Source organism: Ochotona curzoniae, unplaced genomic scaffold, assembly GCF_017591425.1.
Source record: "Ochotona curzoniae isolate NIBS_2020 unplaced genomic scaffold, NIBS_Ocur_1.0 contig_66, whole genome shotgun sequence".
In the NCBI taxonomy this organism is placed as follows: Eukaryota; Metazoa; Chordata; class Mammalia; order Lagomorpha; family Ochotonidae; genus Ochotona; species Ochotona curzoniae.
Genome location: NW_024466512.1, coordinates 25000051 through 25024824, shown reverse-complemented (window position 1 = coordinate 25024824; position 24774 = coordinate 25000051). Strand labels below are relative to the sequence as shown.

At 52.5% G+C, this 24774-nt stretch overlaps 1 protein-coding gene across 2 annotated transcripts in view; it reads right to left on the bottom strand.

Moving 5' to 3' along the window:
* SLIT1 (slit guidance ligand 1) overlaps positions 1–24774 on the bottom strand; it is a 122631-nt gene that overhangs the window by 77969 nt on the left and 19888 nt on the right. For both annotated transcript variants that reach the window (XM_040992382.1, XM_040992383.1), the window contains exon 4: positions 23675–23746. In XM_040992382.1, the coding sequence (XP_040848316.1) occupies positions 23675–23746 (72 nt within the window). The remainder of the gene's footprint in view (positions 1–23674; positions 23747–24774) is intronic.

Here is a 24774-nt window from a genome sequence, read left to right as displayed (position 1 = left end):
GGACAGTTTGAAGAACACAGATGCCCTTCAAAGCAAGGGATGCTGGAGCCCACAATTACAGAAATGCAAGATACAAGGCGTTCCCTTTAGCCCATCAAATTGGCAAGAGCAAAAATGATCATAACACCCGATGCAAAAAGGGGGTAGAAAAGCAGCTGCACAGGCACTGAGATGTGGGACGCCAACTTGGCCGTGGCATCAAATCAGAGCTGCACCCTCCCTGGAGCTCAGCACGGCTGGCAGCTGGCCCGCAGATCCGCCAGCCCAGGTGCACAGATCCAGCCTGACGCAGACACGGCTCAGCAGCAGCGCTGATGGGAGCAAAAAGACTGCCAACAGGTCCCTCAACGGGCTGCAGGCAGCCAGAACCCACAGTGCCAAGAGAAGGGGGGCAGCTCTGATGCACTGGGGTCTTGGAGCTCTACTCAAGTGAAGACGGGCATGCTGCTGTGCTAGACAGAGAGAGAGAGAGAGAGAGAGAGAGAGAGAGAGAGAAAGAGAGAGAGAGAGAACCTGTGCTTTCCCATTTCTGCCTGTCTCCAGGTCAGTTTGCTTTAGTCTTTGCCTCCAGCTGGAGATCCCTAGACCTGGAGTAAGCATGACACTTTTCATGTTTATGCTTTGTTCTTTCTCCTCTTTTTAGCCAGGTATTGGAAATTCAATAGCTTCAAGCACTACAGCTTTGTACTGCTCACATGGGATCAGCCTGGCCTTGTGCAAAGGAAACGTAGTTGATGTAAGAACACAGGTAACCTGTGAAGGCCAAGCGCGCGCGCACACACACACACACACACACACGACTTACACAATGCATGTACACATCCACATGCACCCACGCACACATGCACCTACACACACCCATGCACACACAGTTCACTGAGTCCCATAGGACGTGCATGGTGCTCACAAACAAAGGACACTACTTGAAGGTCTGGGTGAGCCACCCACTGGGGCGCAGGGCCCACCTGCCTGGAATTCACACCCCATTCACCCCAAACAGGGCAGGAACCAAACTGTCGCTTCCTGAGAGGTCTAGGCAGAGGGAAAGCTGTGTCCTTAGAAGCCCTCCTCAGGCAAGCAATGGAGCACACTGGATTAAACTGCCACCACCTGTGACACTGGCAGCCCATGCAGACAATGGTTCAAGTCCTGGCTGCGCCACTTCTGATCCAATTCCCTGCTAATGTGCCTGGGAAAGCAGTGGATGATGGCCATGGTACGTGGGTCCCTGCCACTTTCATGGGAAACCCAGATGGAGTTCCAGGCTCCTGGCTGCAGCATAGCATAGCCCAGTGCTATGGATATTTGGGGAATGAGCCAGTGGATAGAAGCGATTTCCCTCCCTCTCATTCTCTCTTTCTGAAACTCTGTCTTTCAAATAAATAAATAGGGACCAGCCTAGTGGGTAAAGCAGTCACCTACGACGTTAGCATCTCATATGGGCATCGTTTTGAGAACTGGCCACTCTGCTTACTATCCAGATTTCTGCTAATGATCCTGAGAAAGCAGTGGAGGATGGCCCAAATGTTTTGTCCTCTGCACCAATGTGGAAAGTTTGAAAGAAACTCCTGGCTTCGGTGTGACACAGCCTTGGTTGTTGGGGCCCTTTGACGAGTGAACCAGCAGATGCAAGATCTCTTTATGTATGTGTGTGTGTCTTCCTCTTCACAGAAACTCTCCTTTCAAATAAACAAATCTAAATAAATACATAAAAATTTTTAATAACAAAATAAAAATCACCCCACATACTCTCCCAGAGCAAGCCCTTTTATAAACATAGTTCATCTGCGGAATCTACTTCAGGGCCAGGGGCCTGGAGGAGGTGTGACTCCCCAGCCTCCCCGACACTGAGCTAGGTGTCTGGTGCACAGCACTGCTCAGCAAACGTGTGAGGCCCAAGTGAATGACCTGGCCAAGAGCTCACAGATGGATTTCCCAACAGGAGACCCACAGCTAAAAGGTACAGCACTCCAGATTTGACCCTCACCTCCCACTCTTTGCTTTTCATGCCGAGCACACGTAGAAGTCACTCCTGGACTTCACTCCAAGCCAAGCTCAGACTCTCAAGGCTTCCTGAGCTGGTCCCCAACTGGACATTTTTGGAGAAGTATCCAACTCAACCATCAACTTGGCCTCAAAGTTTGAAAGAGGAAAGGAATGGACCGTCCCCTCCTGGTTATGCAGGACACGAGTCGGGACCAGGTCTGTGCAGTGCCCACAGGCTGCCCAGAAGATGCAGCTTACTGCCACTTTAGGGTGGATTACAGAGGTTGACAGGCCAGTGAGACCCCTGGTGCACACTGAAGCAGCCTGATTCACCCAGGGAGCCATATCAAAAAACAGCAGGTGCCCTGGGCACACATCTCACTTCTCTACCTGTGCACTTTCACCTAGCAGAGCCCGTGTGTGTGAGTCATCACTTTTAGCTCTCATTGGTGTGGAGGGAGCACCTGCAAAGCAGAGCATGGGAGAAGGGCGGGGGCAAGCCAAGGTTGGGGGTGAAGAGGGCAGGGAGGCAAGCCAGGGTTGGGGGTGAAGAGGGCAGGGAGGCAAGCCAAGGTTGGGGGTGAAGAGGGCAGGGAGGCAAGCCAGGGTGGGGGAAAAGGACACAGAGAACCAAGCCAGGGCAGGGTTAGAGCTTTCCTCAGAGTCTTCCCACTCGCCTTCCTATAAGACTGGAGCAATGATTCTCCTCGGGTGAGAGCAGGAACCCCAAAAAGCTTTCTAATGACCTGACCAGCCCCTGCGCAGGACAGACCCAGGCTCTGACACCGGCTGCTACACCGGCAGACAGGGAGGCCCTTTGAACCACAGTGAAACATCAGGGAGAGCCACACCCCGAGGCCAGCCACTCACAGCCACCACCTTACACTCACCCCGCCCCCCTTCAGGCCCACAGCCCCTTCCCTCCATCCCAGCTCTGCTGGGCCCTCTCTCACCAGGCAAAGCCAGAGCCAGAGGGTCCCAGGGGGCTCTTTGTGGAGATTGTGAAACAAACCTCTTGAACAAATGTGGATCATCAGCAAGATGGACCCAGCAGGGTGAACAACAGTGCTGCCTCTTACCTGGCACAACGCCCCCACCATGGCTGCGCACACATGCACATGTATGTACCCACATACACACATGCATGCACGCACGCTCCCCTGATCCTGCTCCCATGTGGCAAAGAGCTGGGACTGAGTGTCCGCCAAGGGAGGACCCGGAGCTGGCCTCTCCCAAGCCGCCCTACCCTGAAGCCCACAGCCTGCACCGTGTGGACTGTGCACAGAGAGATGGGCCTGGAGCCAGGGGCTGCTACGGTTGCTAGGATACCGGCAATGCCCAGCTGGAATCGGGACTGAGGTTTCTTGTTTGCACAGAGCGTGATGAGGAGGAAAGGCGGGGACACGGGTGCCAGGATGCATTTCAGCCCCCACCAGACCCCACCAGCGAATGAGGAAGACTGCGCCAGAAGGCAGGGAAGGCTCCAAGCCCTGCACTCTCCCTGTTATTGAACTATATGACACAGAAAACTAATCCGAAAAAGAATCCTAGGAGAGGACAAAAGTTAGTCACCAATGGGCGGGGTGTTATGGTATAGCAGGCAAAGTCGCTACCCCGATGCTGGCCTCCCGGAAAGGTATCTGTTTGTGTCTGGGATGACCCACTTCATCTCCAACTCCCTGCTAATGTGCCTGGGATAGCAGCAGAGGATGGTGCCTGCCCCTACATGGCCTACACAGTAGGTGACAGAAGCCAGTCACAAGGGCAAAGAGCACACATCACTCCATTTACATGGGATGTCAGAGCAGTCGGGCAGGCAGAGCTAACTGGGGGGATCTGCAGTTAATGGGCACAGAATGTGGGTTTGGAAAATGCAGTTCTGTGGGCAATGGCAGTGAGGTTCAAAAGGGAAGGTGTGTTTAATGCCCTGAATTATACATTCAAAATTATTAAGCTGGTAAATTTTACATTACCTATGCTTGACTACACACACACACACACACACACACACAGAGTCTGGCAAAGGTTTTCAACATCATCACATTCAGCTGCCCACTAAGTGCCATGTCCTCCTAGAAAAACATAGAGTAATGAGACCCTTGGGAGTAGCACCATCTTCAAGGGTCAGTTGTCGCCCAGGAAATGGAAACTTTCAGAAAACATCCTTTGAATAAAGCTCACAGAATGCTCAAAATATAGTGGCTGGAGCAGGAGCCATGCAACATTCTCTACCCGAGAGAAATGAGGGAATGACATGGAGACCACTGGTGGCTCCCCAGGGACAGTGTGGGCACCTGGACCTCGGGCAGGCAGGAAGTGGGAAGCAGGAGACAGGTAGGGCCAGGAGAGAACTGCGGACAGGGCTGCAAATGTCCTACTGGATGACATCAGAGCCCAGTTACCCCCTGGACCCAGCGTTCTATTAAAAAACCCCTGATGATTCCAGCCTCCACAGAGGGGCTGAGATAAAGGAAACAACCAGAGTGAAGGTTTGGCAGTGGGGACGCACTCAGGCTCTCAACCTGACTCTCTGGATTCAAGTCCTGGCACTTCCATTCCTTTGCTGTGTGACACTGGGCAAGCCACTTAACCTTGTTGTGTCTCCCATCCTAAGAACGGCGGCACCCAGTCTGTGGAGTTTCAGGGAGTTGGCCTGTGGCCACACTGGGGACACCATGACGGTGGGGGCTAAGAACTCTCCTGTCCCCTTGGCCGCTCACGTTGGCTCCAGGAGCTGACACGGTAGTCTGGACCCCATAGGGAGCTGGAAGATTTCAGCCGCGTGGACATACTCAGGCATGGCATTCAAACTACGGGTGGGCGGGACATCGAATGTGACTCCACCAGATGGGTGGGGGCCTTGCTGGGGCCTGCCCCATTGGCCAGCACCAAAGGAAAGCGTCTCTGTGCTGCTGCCCAGCCCGGCCCATGAGGTCGTCCTAACGCCCTTTGCAGAGCCTGCCAGCCTCTCTCGCCACACACACTCTCCTCACAAATAGGCCCATTGAAGCAGCTAATTCAACAAATTCCGCCCAGGCGCCGACAGCCTCTGCCAGACGCAAAAACGCAAACAAGGCCTTTCTTCGGGCTGCGCCCACCCAGCCCTGGACCAGGCGGGGCAGGGCTGGCGGCCGCACACTCACCACCTTCAGCCAGCAAACACCACCGGCCACCGGCCACCAGTAGCCTGCAGCCAGCTCTGTCCTGGGAGGTGGTGATATCCCCCAAAGGCCCCCACCAAAGAACCTTAAAGGAAGAGGACTGGGGAGGCCACACCCAAGCAAACTTTCCATTCTTAGAGTTTTACCCACAGTCAGATAGTAACAGCCACAGACACATCTCTATGGTTTCAGAAAATGGAATTAAAGCATATGCTTCTTTTGGCTCCAAAATAAATCAAATTCTATGTATACTTTTAAAAATGTGCATTTTCTATGAATCTGCAAGATGTATGGATTTCAAAACTTATATTTACTTATCTAATTTATTTGAAAGACAAAAGAGACTTACAGACAGACATCTCCCATCCACTGACTCACTCGCCAAGTGCCTGGAACAACCAGGGCTGGGCCAAACCAAGACTGAGAGCCAGGAACCCAATCTAAGTCTCCCATAGGGACAGCAGGGACCCAGACACCCTTGCGCTACTGTGTGTTGCCTCACATACTGTGTACATTAGCAGGAAGCTAGACAGAGAGCAGAACAAAGCGGGCATCCCATGTACAACGCAGGCACTCCAACCAGCATCTTAATCACTGAGCCAAACACCCTCCCTGGATTTCAAAGAAGTTTCACATCAAATAAACTTATCTTTCAAATTCATCTCTCCAGGAATTTTTGCAAGCACCCCTACACACCAGGAGGCCACCCCTTCTGCTGGACACAGATCCAAGTTCTTTGTAGACATCCCTTCATCAGCAGCCACAGGCTGGAGGGCAGGATCCGTTAGGAACCTCATTCCACAGACACGGACCACAAGGCAGAGAGGAGCTAACAATACCCCTGAAGGCACACACATCTCGCAAGTGGCAGAGCTGGGCTCAAAAACTAGCCCAGCCTCCAGCATGCTCTATTAACTACTGTATGAATATGTTAGTGACTGCCATCATTCTAGAATGTTCCCTGGCAAAGCTGAGCACACAAGCCTCTTCAGCACTGTGACAGCATGCTTGGCCCTGCCCACCATCCCCATCCCCTGGAATGTCCAAACTCTCGCAGGACCTCTCTTCAAAGATCAGGTTTAAGTCGCTGTGAAGCAAGGTCCCGTTTGCTAGCCACGTCCACTCCTTGGCCTTCCTAGATCCCAGTCCCAGCCAGCTCAGGGACCCCAGTTCCCAGACTCAGCTCATGTGAGCCCCCAAGCAATGTCAGGTGCTGCCCCCCCTGCAGCACACGCAGGAACATGTAATAATTCCACCCCTCACTGCTTGGAAAGCTCCATCCCAACTCCAACCTTAGAGGGTCTTCTTGGTTCCTGGAGTCACAGGCTACCTCCAGAGCTGCACCCACACAGCAGGTGTCACAGCCCACAGCCTACAGTGCCACAGCCAGGATCTTGCAACCAAATGTTCACCTGAGAGCCACCTTGCTCCCATCCCAGCACCAGCTGTTAACTCCTGGCTTAGTCCTTGACCCCTAATTCCTACAGAATGACTAATGCCAGCCTGTCACTGTATTCCCAGGAGTTATCCACACTCCATCTAAAAAATAAAAAGTCATCGATTTGAAAGACAAGGTGATAGAAAGAGATCAAGGTGAAAAAGAGAGATAGAGCTTCCATCTGCTGGTTCACTCTCCAAATGGTTGCAAGGGGTCAGTTGGGGCTGGGTCAGTCCAAAGCTGGGAGCCAGCAGCCACATCTAGGTCTCCCAGAAGGTGCAGGGGCCTAAGTACTCTAGCCATTCCCTGCTGCTTTCCCAGCCCATGAGCAGAGAGCTGGACGGGAAGCCAGCAGCTAGAACTTGAACCAGCATTCATATGAGATGCTGGCATTGCAAGTAGTGACCAAACCCATTGTACCGCAACACCAGCCTCCAAAGAGAAAAAAATCCTGACACATGTGGCAATATGGACGCATGCAAGGACAAGGTCCCAGGTGAAACAAGCCAGTCGCAGGAAACTGAACACTGAGCGATTGCTCTTTCAAAGGGGCCCAAGGGTCACAGTCAGGGATATAGAAGGCAGAGTAGTACCTGCCAGGGTCTAAGGTTTGCTGTTTGATGACCCTAGATTTCAGTTTTAGAAACAGAAAATTCTAGAAATTGGTTACACTACATGTGAATGTACAAAGCAGCACTGAACTCTAGACTTGAAAACTGTTGACACGGTAAAGTTGACATTGTGCATATTTTACCCCAATTTATAAATTCTACAATAACAATTAGTAATTCTACAATTAGAGAGCTAATTTGCAGTAGATCCCATATCACTACACAGATCCTGTCTTCTGTGTGCCAGAAACCATGTTTAGAAGACACTGTGCAAGGAATCTTGGGAAGGAAGGTTCTAGATGCATCCTGTGCGTGCTAACAAATGGCCCCAGCCTCCACCAGGGCTTTCCATGCTCCCTGCCTGCTGCTGAGTCCCCTGGTACACACTCCCCCAAGGCTTCTGCAGAACCTAGCATCCCCATCATAGTCCCTTTGACCAGTCTCCTGCTGTAAGCACTCGGCCTCACTGCCCCACAGTCAGACACGTCTCATCATTTGGGTGTTTCCTGGAGATGACAGGGCCTGGGCTCCAGCAGGCAGGCCTGAACTTTCGTGAGACCCCTCACGGGCCTCCGACCACATCCCCAGAGGGGTTGGGGTGGCCTCACTTCCTCTCCCCCAAAGACTTCTGTTTACTCTGCTCTGGGAGAGAATCAGCAGTCTGCCCCATCTTGTGCCCTCTCCCCATCCCACCCCACCCCCGCCCACCTCCTCCCACAGTGCCCCATGTACCCACAGTCGTTGGGAACAACGGTTGTGTGACAAATGACTGAGGAGGTCCCAGGGACGCCATCCCATTCTGCAGACGTCATTGTGCCTGACCTAAACCCAAATACCCAGGCCCCAGTCTCCCGGGTGACACCTGAAGGCCCCGGTCTCCTGGCAACAGGGAACAATGGCCCCTGGGAAAAGCACACACAGTTTGGGAAAGGGCAGCCTTTTCTCTGAGCCCATGGGTAGAGACGGCAGTGCTCTCGGCTGCAGGCAGGGGCTGCGGCTGCCGGCAGACGCCCCCGAGACCACCTCCCCACCCAGCTTCCTAACTCTGGGCTGCAGGAACCCATCCACCTGGTGCCATATCCTCTTCCTGGGACACCCAGAAATGCACTATGTCTCTGGTGAAGACTCAAGCCCTCCATACCTTGGGCCTGAGGGTTTCTGTTGTCACCTTTGCCTGAAGAATGACAGTCTCAATCCTCCCAGCCTGGTGATGTGGCCCTGGAGGAGGGATCCCAGCCAGGTCCCGGATAAGCACCCCCTTGGCTACTCATTCCCCATGGGACCCAAAGGAGGAGTCCCAGTCAGCTCCCTCACCTATAAATCAGGGTGCCAGCCATCTCCAGGTGTGGGACAGCCCAGTGGCACCCATGTGGGCAGCCGTGCTCAGTCACGGCAGGCTCTGCAGCATCGCCTCTGCCCTGGGAAAAGCAAACAACTTTCCCCGTCACCCCAGGGCCAACTGCACCCTTCACCATGCGCTCCTCAAACTGCACACATCTAGGAGGGCTGAAGTTCATGTGCACAGAACCACAGCCTGCAGGGTCTCTCAGGAATCGCAAAAACTCACAACTCAGAAATCAGCAAATTCTAGAGTATATGAGGGTTGCCATTGGCCAAATAACTCTTTTCAATGCATAGTTCTCTCAAGTGCCCAAAATTACTCCCATGGGAAACTCACAGGCGATTTCTGCAATACTCAGCAACAGAATGTTTTAGAAATGCTCCAAAGCTCCATATCACCTCCCAGCACAATGAGACGAGAAGGGAGGAGAGGCGCCCTTTCACGCACGGGATGTTGGGGACAGGGACACTTGGGGTCAGCCAGCTCCAAGGCAATAATGGCCCATTAAGGACCAGAGGCAGAGGTGTACATGTGGCTGCCAGTAAAAGCCGCTGGGAACCTAGCCGCAAGTTCCAGGGGACAGTGTATACCTGCTTCATGGGCCAAGCATGACTCTTAACATCTGCACAGAAGATGGGCAGCCGAACACAGAGCCAGCCAGTGCCTCAGCCACAGACACAGAAAAGCCGCAGGGAGCCAAGGCACAAGACCTCGGATCTCACAAATCTGACTCCTGGCACTGGACAGGTGCCTCAAAGTCACACTGGACAACACCAGTGAGAGGAAGGGCAGAGGCCAGACCCCAGAGCCTTCTGGTACCGCCCTACAGCCCTGTCCATGGCCCACGGCAGTGGTCCAACTGTATGCCCCTGTGACCCCCAAGTCTGCCTTGTAGAGCTTCCATCTCTGCTTCGACAGTGGTCATAGCGGGGGAGAGATGGCCTCACTGGAGGATTCATTCAGTCCTGTGCCGTAGGCGTCTCGGACTTTTGAATAAACTCTAAGGTGCATGCATTTGGGGCAGTGGTTAGGATGCCTGAAGCCCGTGCTGAAGTGCTTTGGTTCAAACTTCGGCTGTGCTTGAGTCCAGCTTCCTGCTAACACACATTCAAACAAGGTCATAGGTGATGGCTCAATACATGGGTGACTAACACCCCCACAGGAGACCCAGATGGAGTTCTGGGCTCCTGGCTTCTCCCTGGCCCAGCCCCAGCAACCACAGGCATTTACAGAGGGAATCAGCAGAGGGGAGACCTTCCTCTCGGTGTCTGTCTGCCTTTCAGATAAAAGTTTTGTTTTTTTTTTTAATTAGAAAATCAGATATACAGAGAGAGACAGAGAGGAAGATCTTCTGAGCGTTGATTCATTCCCCAAGTGGCTGCATCAGCCAGAGCTACACCCATCCAAAGCAAAGAGCCAGTAGCTTCCTCCCAGTCTCCCAAGACTTTGGGACATCCTCCACTGCTTTCCCAGGCCACAAGCAGGGAGCTGGATGGGAAGCATGGCCCCATATTGGATTTCAGCACATATAAGGCAAGGACTTTGGCCACTAGGTTACTGCACCAGGCCCAAATAAAACAAATTTAAACAAAAAACCTCTTCTTCAGCTCATCCCCCAGGACCTGTTAGCTCTACAAAGCAGACCCCCGCTGCCTTTTTCCTCACTGTTATTCCCCCAGAGATGCCATCACAGCAGAAGCAAATATTTGTTCAATGTGTTACAAATGAAAAATCAAAGATCAGATCTAGGAAAAACCAGAGGCCCTCAGGCCCATCCCAAGGCAGGTCCCTAGGGCCCTCCATACAGTCAGGGACCTTCTGCAGGCCAGCACAGCACCTGCCCACCTGACCTGTCCATGCCTTTGTTCCTTTCATTGCCATTCCTCAGTTACCTTCTCCATGGGGTAGACAGGTGACATGCAGTTGGGCAATGCTGAGGCCCCTCAGCTTCTCCCCAGAACCATCCAGGTCCCCCTCCCTAGAAGAGGAACCCTCAGAGACAGCTGGACCTTGAGGTGCCAGGACAGTCAAACGGCCACTGCCAGTGACACAGCTGGCATAGACAGGCCCCTGGCACTGCTCTCCACCTCATTGCAACCCCACAGGAGAGTCTGCGGTCCACCCCTATTTTTTTTAAACATTTGTTTGTTGTTGTTGTTTAATTTATTTGAAAGGCAAAGCAACAGAGCAAGAGGGAAAGAGAAAAGGAAAAGAGAGAGAGAGATTACATCTACTGGTTCATTCCTTAAATGGCTGCAATGGCCAGGGCTGGGCCAGGCAGAAGTCAGGAGCTGGGCATCATATCCATGTCTGCCATGTAGGTGCAGGGGCACAAGAACTTGGGTCATCGTCGCTGCTTTCCCGGGCCAATAATAGGGAGCTGGATCAGAAGGGAGGAGCCAGTACTTGGGATGCCAGTGTCACAGCTAGTGGCTTAACTCACTGTGCCACAATGCCAGCTCCACTCTCCCCATTTTACAGATAAGGACATAGGCTATGGTGAAGGCCGGGCATGACATTTGGTCCACAAACAGCAACTGTGGACAGGCAGACAAAGTCCTCGCTCATATGAGGTAACAGGCCGAGCAAGGCAGAAAGTGAGAAGCAGAAAGCCTTAGAGTTGCAGGGGGTGGGAGAGGTGGGGGTAGTGAGGGAAGGGGCACGCACGGTGGGGACATCAGGAAGTAGAGCTGGAGTGACAACAACCTAGCTGGTACTGTTTCCTGTCAGGAGGTGGTGAGGCCAAGACCCAGTCTGAATCCTGTGCATGAGGAAGAGAGGTGGGCAGTGGGCACTCCCACATTCCCCATCTTGTGGCTGGCTTCAGTGGACACCATGCTCCAGACTTCCACTCAGTACAGCTGGTGGTCAGATGGAGGGAGGACTCCTAAAGCGCATTTCAACATCCCTATGATGGCCCTTCATGCCTCCCCCTCCAGAAGCCACGAGGCCCCAGGCCAGGCTGGGGGCCAATGGGAAAAGCACTGGGCACAGACATATGGGGCCTGGTGGGCTCCGGCCAGTCTGGGGTTCTTGAATGATGACTCTTTGCTGCTGCACTGGCTCCAGGGCCAGAGTCGGCTGTGGGTGATAAAGAGTGTTGAAGAAAGCCTTCACACAACACCACGAGGCGGCCCTGATGCCAGCAGCAGATTCCCAGCTTCAAGGTGCCAGCCTGTGTAGGCTCATCCCCTGTAACATGCGTCCACTCTGGTGGGGGTCACAGAGGGGCGTGCGTGGAGACAAAGGATCTGTGGGAAATTGCGGGGCCTTTTACTCAGCTGCACCAGCCAAGGGTCCATTACAAACAAGGAGGAGTGCCCATGGAGCTGAACACATTTCTGTCTCAAGGCCCTGGCCTGCCCTGGTCCCTCCCCTGTGAGACTGGGTCCTGGGGAAGAGGTCCAGATGGTATTATGATTCTGTAAGTTTTGCCAAAGTTAACGTGTGTATCTTTGCTTATAGAAAGGGAAAGGAAACATTTGTTTTTTTTAATTATCAAAGCAAAAAAAAAAAAAACTTTGGTCTCCAAACACTGAACACTGAACAGGAGTGGTCATGTGGCCCAGCGGTTAGATGCTTGCTTTCCACAATGCAACACCTGGGTATGACGCCTTGGCTCAGCTCCTGACTTCAGCTTCCTGCCAGTGCAGACCCTGGGAGGCAGTGGTGACAACTCTTCGTGGGCTTCTGCTCCCCACAAGAGAAACCGGGGCTGCATCCTGCCTCCTGCCTTCAACCCTGCCCCAAGCTGTTGGGGGCATCTGGTGACTAATCCGGCAGAAGAAAGAGTAAACCGACAGAAGAAAGACTTCTATCTCTCAAATAATAACAAATAGAACAAACAAAACATAAGTAAAAGCCACACCAGCTCCACCAGGCATTTTACAGAGAACTGAATCCTGGGACTTACCCCAAACACTGCTAACCCGGAAAATGAGCAGAAAAGAATGACCTGACCATGCTTAAAGAATGTTCCTAACATCAAGGGTTGGAGATGCATCCCTGGGGTATGAGAGGCACCAGGAGACCTGCCTGGGGTAAGGGCAAACTCTGTGAGTCAAGAACGATGTGGACAGGACAGACTGAACAGGGCCACGGCGCTGGTGGGAGTCAAGACAGATAACCATCAAGGCCCGTGCCTTTACAAAGCCGGAGCTCTCAGAAGGAAATGGGCTGCAAGGGGCAGCTCCTTGCAGCCTTCGTTCACTCCACAGTCAGCTTGCCCTGTCAGCCTCAGGCGGCAGGAAAGCCTCTTTATTTCATTCTAATCCTTTAAAAACAATCCTTTCCAAGGTGGACCTTGAGCACAGTGCTTGACATCCATATGTCTCAGCACCACCCCTAGCCCCGACCCAGCTCCTGGCTAACACCCCAGGAGGCAGCAGAGCCAGCTCAGGTACTTGAGTCCTTGCCCCGCCACCCCCCCCCCCCATGAGAGAGCCGGATGGAGGACCTAGGGAGTAAACCAGCAGTTGGAAGTCCTCTCTGTCTCTTCCTTAAAATAATAAACAGTGAGGAAGATCCTAGAATCCACAGTCAGGAAACATCGCCTATTAGCTAGGACACTGGAAAGAGCTAATTTTTCTCTTGCTGGAAACAACGACACATGTTTGCTAGCCAGAAATTTGGTTGTCTGATTAGCTTTGAAAAAAAAAAAACAGTGCAAACTACAAATCATCAAAAACAAAACACCTCTGAAGAATTATTTTGTTGCATATTCTAAACAGAGGCGAGTCAAGATGCGGGTTATTGCAGAGTAGAAAGGCTGTGATTTTTTTGTTGTTGTTTCCTGTATTTCCCATGGTGTTAAGTAATTGGACCAAGCCATCAAGAAAAATATAAGTTTAACATTTTTTCGTGGTCCCTACACTGGCATGTAGTATGGCACAAGGATTTGTGGTTAGTCCTTTGTGCATTCTTTCTGCAACTTTCAGAGAAAGCTGAGCCCTTAAGAAAATTAAGATTTACTTATATTTATTTGAAAGGCAGATTTTACAGACAGAGGAAAGACAGAGAGAGATCTATTATCTACTGTTCACTCCCCAGATGGCTGCAACAGTCAGAACTGAGCTCATCCAAAGCCGGGAGCCAGGAGCTTATTCCAGGTCTGTCATGCAGGTACACAGTCCCAAAGACTTAGACCATCCTCCACCACTTTCCCAGGCCACAAGCAGAGAGCTGGCTCAGAAGTGCAGCAGCCAGAACATGAACCTGCATACCCATATGGGATCCTGTCACTAGCAGGCGGAGGGCTAGTTTGCTATGCCACAATACTTGTTAAAAAGCTGAGTCTTAACAAGAAAATAAGCAATTTAGCCCAGATCACTGAGCCAGGAAACAGAGGGGCCATTAGGGTCAAGGGCAAACATTTTGCTGCCATGTTACAAATGATCCCCCCAATTCAGCTGTTTCAGCAGCACCTGTGAATACCAGAGTCCAAACGGAAGCTGCACAGGAGCCACCTGCCACAGGGCTGCAGGTCCCCTGCACCTTTCTGCATCCACCTCCACCATCAACAGACAGCACCTATCGGCCTAGACCCCCTTCTTCCAGGGAGCCCAGAGGATGGTCACTGCAGCGTTTGGTCAACATCCAAATAACCTGCCACCCACAGCCTCTCCCTGAGGCACAACTGAGGTTGCATGGCCTACACAGTTGCCTGTGAAAGACACTCTTAAAGATTATCAGTAAGCAATGCTCGAGCTTCTGGTGACACGGCTGTCTGTAATGACCTGGCCACCGTGATTTTGTGCCCTTTGTTTCCTATCAACAGAGTCGCCCCGCCTAGGAAGCTGCTTCCTCGTTTCCTGACACTGTTGCGGCAGTAAGACCATCAGATGCCAGGTGTGGTGGCCACACTTGGCTACATCTAAGACAACGGAAGACAAATGGGCCCGGGGAGGGTGGGGGCGGGCTCTGTGAGCAGCTGTGTAATTGATGCTTGTGCATCTGTCCCTGGGAAAGAGGACAGCTCACTTTGGCCCATTTTCTTTCACTTTTTTTTCTCTTTTAATTATTTCATGGGCACTAGGAAGAAGAAGAGCGAGCCACAAACCATCCCTCTCAACCTGCCAGCTCTTGCCACCTGCTCAAGAAGTCGGCAAGCACAGGCAGCCGCACCAGTCAGGGCTTTGCCTAAGCCTGAGACCATGTCGAATTGATCCTGACACTGCCCATACCCGACAAACTCCAGTACAGGACAGAACTATAAAAAACTGGCTGGACAGCCATGCCAGGGTCTCTACAGTCAAGGGGGAGAGGGCATTAGGAAAGGGGTCCTGCCTCTCAGCTCAGCATTCCCAGGGCTCCAAAAAAGCCAGGAGTAGTAGGGAGGCACTGCCTGGGAAACTGGAGTATGCGGGTGTCGGGGGCCAGCTGCTACTTGCAAACAGCAAGCAGGGTTGCATTAGACATTCACACCCATGCCCGGAGTCCTGGGGGAGAAAAGGTGCCCGTGGATTCCCTTCCTTCTTGTGAAATGTTTTCTGAAAGCTTTGAAAAGGAGAGCTGGCCACACCCACAAAGACCAATAAATTAAAAGTGGCGTTGCTTCCTGTGTTGTCTTCTGAAAAAAGCTGGGTATTAACTTGATCAAACGCGGCAGGCAGAGAACTGAAGGCTCCCCCCTCCCCCGTGCCCAGGCACACTCTGCTGGGTTCTGGGACGCCCCAGGCTGTTTGGGGAACTCCGTGGATGCCATCAAAGTTCAAATACCAACTGCTGAATGGCATCCTCCCAGAGCCCGCATGTGATGGATGGTGTCCCCTCTGAGACATGCCCAAAGGATTTTCCTGGGAATGGCATGCAGACTTCCGGGACCCTGGCAACTAGGGAAACTTGCCAGGGCAACTCTGCGGATTTGAGTTTCCCTACATGGGGCCCTGGGGTCTCCACAGTCACACGGGGCACCCAGCCCGTGTCTGCCAGGACCAGCGGGGGCTCCCAAAGTCACCAGAGTCTCCTTCAAGATGCTTTCCCTGAGATGATAGCAATGTGTCATTCACCCCCTGGCCTGGCCAGGACATGATCTGCCTTGGAGCTCATGTCTGCTTCAGCCTGAGGTACTCCCCACCCATCTGCCTTTACGGGAGATGACAGGGGTGCAGCCTGCAGGACAACCCCAAATTCCAGGGTGGTTTCTCCCCTTCCAGTTGCCCCTCACCCTGGCCACTTTCTTGGGAGCCAGAACATCTCGGGTTTTGGACACAGAGTGAAAGAGCGTCCCCTGTCTCTCTGCCAAGAGGGGTGTCAAACCAACAGGATTTATGCACCGGCATCCCTTGTACCAGCTTTTCCCAGGTACCTCCCCACCCATTACTACCCCATTAGTTGCCATGTGTTTCCCCCGAACTGTCACCAGCCTACACTGCCTCTTTGTCACTCAGCCGAGCTGGGGCCAGTCCCTCCCCAACCAGGAGTGAAGCTGAAACTTGGCATTGAAATATTTCCTCCCTCTCCCCTGTCCCTCTCCCACCACCCTGCTCCGGGGGCCCCAGGAGCCTTTAAGAAAACCTGCCCACCAAAGAGCATTTTCTGCTCTGTTTGCACAGCACGAGTGTGCCCCCCCACACCGAGGTGCTTAGAAGCACCCCCAGACCCTATTAGCACACTTCCTCTTCTGATTGGTATTCAGCCTCTACCTTCCCTTCTACCCCTTCCCTGCGTGGCCTCTGCTATCTGGGACAGAAGGGTCTTTGTTGCAGCAGAGAGGGGTACAAATGCCAGGGCTCCCGAGACAACAGATTGACTTCAAAGCAGGGCTGCCGGGAGGCATTGCACAGGGGTTGGGGTAGGGGATGGCGAGTGTCTCTAGGACCAGCATGATCCTGAGGATGGCTGGCTCCATCACCAGCTCTGCTGACTTCAGAACACAGGCCAGCTCCTAGAGCCTGCACAATATTTTGTTGCTGTTCAGGGTGGCTTCCTTCCCACACTGAGCCTCAATTCCAGGCTCCTGCCATCTGCCAGGTGCTGGTGTCCACAAGCTGAGGAGCCAAGCCCCTCTGGGAGATTCACACACCAGACCAGGCTCTTCCAGGGCTCTGTGCCTCAATGTGCCCCCAGCGCCCTCAGACCCAGGTTCCCCAGCCCTCTGGCAACCCCAGCACATGGCACCAGCCTACAGGGACTCAGCCCCCTCCCCACCTCTTCCAGGGATGTGGCGACCACAGGATACCACTCCCCTCCTGCGCCCCAGATCAGAAAGAACAAAGCCACCTTGCAGAAACTTCTGCCCACCTTCCGGAGCTTTCTATCACCAACCCCAGTTTCTGGAACCTACCCATACTCTTAGGACAGCTGATGGCAGACACTTGGAAACCCACTCAGGGCTCCTCCACTTTTTCTTTACATCAAGCAAACAGCTGCGGTCCCGGCCTCTGGCACACCAAGCAGTTTCCAAACAGCCCCCGATGCACCTGGTGCGTGATTGGGGCCTCGCCACAGGACCCTAGGATACAGTGCTGGTCCTGCCCCTGAGCTCTGTTGGTTCATAGCAGTACGTGGAACAGGGCTGCCCCTCCCCAACATCTTGCTTCTCGGAATTCAGCCTGATTCCACTCACTCCCAGAGTCTTATCCCCACTCCAGGCTCATCCTGAGCTTGGTCATGAGCCCTTTCTGCAACAGTAACTGCCGAGCAGGTCTATAGGCACGTTCAGGTGTCCTTAGCTGGTGTCACCTCACTTACCCCAGTCTGGTTCCCAGGCATTGCCTTCCAGCCTTACTTTTTCCCCCTGAGTTCAGGGGCAGCCTTTGCAGTTCGGGGCTTCCTGTAAGTCCGCTGAGCAGCACATCTGTTGGCTTCTCCAAACCATAAGAAAAACAAGAGCCTGGGCCTGGTGCAGTGGTGCAGGGGAATAATCTTCCAAACCGCGGTGCTGGCACCCCGAATTGGCACCACTTCATGTCCGGCTGCTTCACTGCCACACCAGCTCCCTGTTCATGCCTTGGGAAAGCAATAGAGGATTGCCGTAGTCCTTGAAGGAGACCAACAAGAAGCTCCTGGCTTTGGCCCAGCCCAACTTTGGTCACTGCAGCCATCTGAGGAGTGAACCAGTAAATGAAAGATCTCTCTCTCTCCACGTGTGTGTGTGTGTGTGTGTGTGTGTGTGTGTGTGTGTGTGTGTGTGTATTTCCCGCTCTGTGTAACTTTTAAAATATAAAATCTAAACTTTTATACTCTACTTTTTGCTGTAACAAGTCTCTTGTGCTCTCGAGTGAAAAGCTATCACTAGACCCTGCATATTCAAAACAATTGTGAACAAAAAAAAAACACACACACAATTGGAGTATTCAAAATTTCTCATTCAAAACTTACTGTAAAGCTACAGTACACAGGGCCCAGCAGTGTGGCCTAGCAGCTAAAGTCCTCGCCTTGAATGCCCCAAGATCCCATATGGGCGCCGGTTCTAATCCCGGCTGCTCCACTTCCCATCCAGCTCCCTGCTTGTGGCCTGGGAAAGCAGCCGAGGAAAGCAGTCGATGACGGCCCAAAGCCTTGGGACCCTGCACCCGCGTGGGAGACAAGGAAGAGGTTCCTGGTTCCCAGCTTCAGATCGGCACAGTGCCAGCCGTTGCAGTCACTTGGGGAGTGGATCATCGGACAGAAGATCTTCCTCTCTGTCTCTCCTCTCTGTATATCTGACTTTGCAATAAAAATAAATAAATCTTTTTTTTAGAAAATACCCTACAGTACACAAAACAACGTGGTACTGGCATAAGGACAGATAACAACACCACCAATAAAACCAAATGATCTTCAGTAAGAGTGTCAAGAACTTGTAATGACTCAAACGCAATCTTTTCAGCAAAACTTCATTTCCACATACAAGAGAACAAAGCTGAATGCTTACCTTATACCTCATACAAAATCAGTTAAAAATGGAAAGAAGTCTAAAGGTAATGCCCAAAATTCCTGGAAGAAAACAACCTCATGATTTGAGATCTGACAATGACTTCTGGCAATGACCCAAACATACAAGCAACAAAACTAAAACCAGACAGACTATACCTCATAAAACATAAAGACAAAGAATACAACAGGACCAGCACTGTGGTGCAGCAGGTAAAGCTGCTGCCAGCACCCCATTTGGGCACCAGAATCAATTCTGACTGCTTCATTTCCAACCAAGCTCCCTGCTAATAGCTGGGAAAGTAGTAGATGATAACCCAGGTGTCTGGGCCCCTGATACTTAGGTGGGAGACCCAGAAGAAACTTCTGGCTCATGCTTCATCCCCAGTCCAGCACTAGCCATTGCAGTCATGTGGGGAGTGGATCAGCAGATGGAAGATATCTCTCTATCTGTCCCAGCTTTCTAGTAATTCACACCCTGGGAGACTGCAGGTGAGAACTCAAGTACCTGGGTCCCTGCCACCTGTGTGGGAGATCCAGACTGAATTCCCAGCTCCTGGCTTCCAGCTGACCCAGCTCTGGTTGACACAATTATTTGGAGAGTGAGCCAGAGAATGGGAGATCTCGCTCTATATCTGTCATTGCATTTCTCTTTGCCACTCTTTGTCTCTCTCTCTCTCTTTCTTCTTTCTCTCTCTATCTCTGTCTCTCCAACCCTATCTACCTCTCTTCCAAAAAGTGATACAAGAATGCAAACAAATCAAGGATTTGTAGGAAAGTCAGCATTCTGTAGCCAGGTGCTTGTTTCTTTAAATTTGTGCTATGGCAGATGATGAATTTAAGTGCCATGAGTTATGATTCATGTTCATGTGTATGCCAATTTAACAGAATAAAGAGCTCTACACTGAAGTCAGCTCCTGGGAGCTATGCTCAGAGAAAGAGGTCACAGAAACCCCTTTTCCATCTGCATAAAGTCACCACCTCATTTTCAGTCAGAACAACCAGAGAGAACAGTGACTCAGGGGGCAGGCTAAGCTCCTGCTAAGTCCAAATGAGCTGCAGCAAGATGCAGAGTGAGGTGCACCCGGTCCCCAGGCAGAAGAGGGGCAGGGGCTGAGATGGCCCAGCCGGTCACCTCCTGCTGAAGCCAGAAGGAAGGGCAAGGTCACGAACCAAAGGCAGCTCAGGAAACTTCCAGGCAAGCCAAGCAGCCTCTACCTTCATGTTGTACAGCTGAGGAGGCCTGTCCACACATTCCTCATCACCTCTGGTGGTCTTGGTGATGAACACAACCACATCCCCTGTCCCAGCCCTATGGCACCTCCCGCGCTTTATCGGGGAGGGAGCAGACGCAGAGACGAGGTAAGCTGCCCAGAATTCCTGTGATTACTGGGGACATGAGGGCTCCATGGCATGGACCAGGAGAGCTGCCCCAGGCCCTTGCTTGGGGGAGGGGCGCTCCTGGAGCTCCTTTGAGTCATGCAGGTGCCAGTGTGCATGACTCCATAGCCCTAGAGGAGGTAACTCAGCACCTGTACCAAAGGAAAGAGGTGATATGGCAGATAGAAGAGTGTGTACCCACACCATACCTTAGTCCCTGAGCCCATGGCCATGCCAGTTTGCATGGCCAAGGGGACCAGGACTCAGAACCTTGAGGGTCTGGTCTACCTAAGTGGGTCCAGTGTCATTCAAAGGTTCCCACCAGGCCAAGAAAGAGGAAGGAGACTCATGGTTGGAATCAACGAGGCCCTGGAAGCTGATGCTGATCTGGGCAGAGAGTATAGCAGTCGCCGGAAGTTGGAAAAGGAAAAACATCAAGTCCCCTCAGGCCTGCAGATGAGCTGTGACCTTCCAACCTAGCACACATGCACCTGCAGCCCAGAGCTATGGCCCCATTCCAGGCACAGAATCCTGGCCAGGGGAGAAGACACTGGCAAGCCAACATCCTGCAGGCAGAAGTGGTTCCAGGTCTGCTCACTCATCCGTGCCTGGCATCAGGCAAAGGCAGGGTCTGTGCACATTTTGCAGCTCAGGTAAGAGGACCCAGCCCTCACTGCTGTGGGTATTTGGGGAGTGAACCAGCAGATGGAAGATATCTTTCCCTCCTTCTGATAAATAAAAGTAAATACACTTTATTTTTTTAAAAGATTTGTATGTTAGTTCAAGCACTTTAAGTGCCTCAGTTAACTGAGAAAACGAACATCTCCTCATTTATCTTTCTTTGCTTTTCTCTATCTTCTAAATATCCAATATTTTAAGGTTTACATTAAAAAATGTAAACCTTGGCTTCTCTAAAAGTTATTTCCTATAGTGCCCTGCAGCATGTGTGCTCTTTGTCCAGCATTTTAATGTATGTATTTATTTAGGAGAAAGAGCATGCAGCTCCACTGGTTCACTTCCCAAATGCCCCCATGAGCCAACAGGTCAGGCCAAAGCTGGGAGCCAGAAATTCTACCCAAGTGGCCCACAATGGGCAGCAGGGACACAAGCACTTGAGCCATCACCTGCTGCCTCCCTGGGTACCCATGGCAGGAAGCTGGAGTCAGGGGTTGGAGGGGATACCAAATCCAAGCATGCCAACATGGGGCCCAGGTATGTCACTGCTAAGCCACCTTAAGTAAAGTTTCCAGGAGTTTCACAATCACACAAGCTTTGCAGGTACAATATCTTGCACCTCCCCAGAGTCCTTGAATATGCACAAGAATGTTTTCAAAGGGCTGAAAACATCCCCTCCAAAAGACTCTGCTTGACCCAGTACTCACACCAACCACTGGACCAAGGCAGCTCTCCTTATCACCAATGCCAAGGTGATGTCTAGACAAAGCTCCTGACACACTTTCCTGCAAAAATAAAATGTCAAACACCCACCCACAACACCCCTGGCAGAAAGGAGGCCTGAGCCCCAGCCTCAGGAGGGCAACCGAAGCCCCTCCACTCACACACCAGCATTTCTGAAGCCCTGCCAGACACGCCACAGCAGTGTGGTCACCTTCCTGCTCCGCGATTTCCCTGGGAGGCCAAACAGACCTCTTTAGTGCAGAAGATGCCCTCTGCCTTCAGCTGGAGGCTGAGTGGGCCAGGAAGGGCAGCTTTGTTCCCTTGGCCAAGCTGACAATTTAATTGCAAGGGTTGCCAGGGTCAGACGCTCCTCTCAGCAGCTCCTACAGACTCTCCAAGTACAAGGGCCGGCCGAGAGTCAGCATGGTCCCCAGAGCCAGAATGTAAATGAGGGGAAGAAATGCCAGGCTCTGTAAATGTCCCTGCCCCACCCTCCCAGGCCCAGCAGGACAGACAAAGGCTTCTAGGCTAAGCTTGGAGAACGCGGGCTCTAGATGAGGAAGAGAGCAATGGGAGAGCAGCGAGGCCACAGGAAAGACCTGTTCCTAGGCCTGGGAGGACAGGGAAGGAATTCACACTCACCTGTTCCCCTCTTACCCAATACACAGGTAATGACTGGGGTCTGTGCCTCAAAAACAGCAGGCAAGTCCTTCTAACCCCATACTTAACCCCAGCCTTGTACTAAAGTATAGCCACTCTCACCAACCCCCACCCCTGACACATACACACACAGATGAGGGTGAGGCTTGGCACTCCTCCAGAGGAGTCAGAGGGTGAGAACTGCTCCTAGAGGGTCATAGTCACACCTGTTCACCGGCCTGGCCAGCCACAGGAGGCCCAGGATCTGCTGGATGCATAGGTGGGTGTGGTGTCAAATAGGAGGTCGGGGAAACACAGGATTAGCACAAGGAGTTAAGGGGTGGGAGTGGGCCTGGAGAGGTTTGCAGGGGAGTTGGCAGATGGGTATAGGGAAAGGAAGAGAGATGGAAAAGTGGGAGTTGGCAGATGATGGGTCGGCAGGCAAGAAAGTGTTGGATGGGAGGGCAGGTATGAGGACATGAGGGATGGAGGGATGGATACGGAGGGAGGATGGGTGAGGAGATTGATGGAGTGGCTGGGAGATGGACAGCAGGAGGCAGGTGGATGGGAAACAGACACACAAAGGATGGGAGGCAGGAGGAGGTGGGCAGACATGTTGGCAGACAAGTGTAAGTGGATGGGTGGTGCATGGATGGACAGGATCTGTCCCAACTCCCACCCCCTCCCCAAAGGCTGCTTTTCTCCATTTGTTGAACAGAAGGGCTCTGCGATGGGGTCAGCTATTGTTTGAGGCTGCTGGCATGAGTCTGACACAGAAACACCTCGTGTTCATCCCCACAACTGCAGTGACAGCTCTGAGAGGCCCAGGTGGTGAAAAGATGGCACAGGCCCTGCCAACTCTACACACTGAGTCTATGAAGGCAGCTCTATGTGGGGCCCCACACTTGATGGCTACTGCTCGGAACCCTGAAGAGTAGAGGACAGGGGAGTCAACAATGGCTGCCAGGGAGGGGACCCAACTGGGCAGGTCCTGCTAGGAGAGTGAGGGCAATGGTCAGAAAGGCTAAAGGAATGGAGAAGGATGCAAAAGGAGGCCAGGGGAAAAGATAGTTCGAATGCATTTTTGGAGAAAGACAAGGGTGTCCCAACCCTGTCAAAAGCCAACTGGGAGGAAGGAAATTGGAGCTGCTGGGATTCAAAATTCTCCCCAGCTCAGAACCTGTCACATGCAGACTCATCCAAAAAGGAAATTGACCATGTGAGGTGGTGAGCTTCCTGTGCCTAGGGACATCCAAGAATAGACTGCAGGGCCACAGGCCAAGGAGCTGCAGGAGAGAGTCCTCAGTCAATCTCAAATATCCTGTCCAACCCCAGACCCCAAAGTAGACCAGACAATGGAAAGACAGACACAGAGGCTCAGCAAGCAGGAGCAGGAGTCCCAGTGAGCTTTTAAACTTAAAGGAAAGTGCTGACGGCAACACCAACATGATTTTCCACTGCACTAATAAACCCATGGACCACGTAACCCTAAGGGGATTTGAGCTGACTACTGAAACTCCAGGTCCAAGAAAGGCTTAGCTGAATGAACCCAGCACAACCCAAGGCAGGCAGCAGCATGTGGGAAGGCACCTGCGTGAAGCTGGTCTTGCCTCGCGTCGGCAGGTGTGCCCATAGTCAGAACACCTGGCACTCACTGCTAATAGTACCACATGGGACTAAAGGCAGTGTGGGGTCCCCCAGCGGCTGCCCACGGAGAAATGCCCAGCATAGCACCCTCCAATGAGAAAGCCCGGCCCAGAGGCCCTGAGCCTCTCTTGCCAGCCAAGCAGCTCTAGGGCACCAAGCAACACCCCCGCCCCCCACCATGCAGTGGGGATGAGACCACAGATAGAGCAGCACTCACAGTCTGGACAGAGCCTGGTTATTCTGGAACAACAGCTCTGGGAGCACATGCAGCTGGTTCCGGTTCAGTCGGCTAAAGGAGAGAAGACAGAGCTGCCAGTCACTTAACTATCCAGGAAACTTAAAGGACTTTGTGGCTTTGTTATTATGATGATGATCATTATCATTAGAGACCGGAGAGCTCCCATCCCCTGGTTCACTCTCCAAACGCCCCAGCAGCTGAGGTTGGGCCAGGGACTTAATCCAGGTCTCCCTTTTGGACGGCAGGAATCCAACTCTTTGGGTTGCCACCTATTACCTCCCAGGGTGTGCACTTGCAGGAAGTTAAAATCAGGAGCCAGAACTGGGAGCTGAGCCCAGGAATTCAAGCATCTTGGTCACTAGGCTGCCCAGCCCCATAACAGCTTCTTGGTCTCTGCCAGGCATCAGCTCAGCCCACCAAGAAGACATGCTCCACGGTGCCACCTGGGTGGTGCTACAAGCTGCAAGGTCTCAGGCACTGCCTCTGGAGGACCGACTCTGAGGCTGCCTCTTTTCCAGAGGCCTGAGGAACAAGCATGCACGTGGAGGGTGAGGGGCCTGTGATACCAGGCAGCTCTGCTCCTGAACGTACCACACACGAAAAAGGACAGCAGCTAGCTACCTCCAAGTTCCCCAGTCTCCTTCCCTACACGAACCCTGCATGCACTTTCCCTGGCCAGTCACTAGCCTTCTGCTTTCAGTCTCTGAAAAACATTTAGGAGGAAGAGTTCAATGCTAAGTTTAAGGTCACTGAAGGAACCGGGAATAGTAAGGGGCTTACAGGAAACCCCAAATATCAGTAATAGTAGTAGAATCCTCCCTCACTGGCCCTTACTTTCTGCCAAGCACAGGGATAAACACTCTCTGGCGTCATCCTAGAGGTAATGGGCTTCCTTCTCCCAAACATGACATCACCTCATGTCTCCGCACCCAGCCTCCCCGGGAGGCTGAGCTCTGAGCAGCTGCCCACAGGGTGTCTGCTGATGGAGGAAGAGGATGCCAGGATGCTGGGCTGTTCCTCTCGGAGAGATGGGCTCAATGCCTTGCCCAGGTCACGGCTCAGGGGTAGACGCGGGCCGT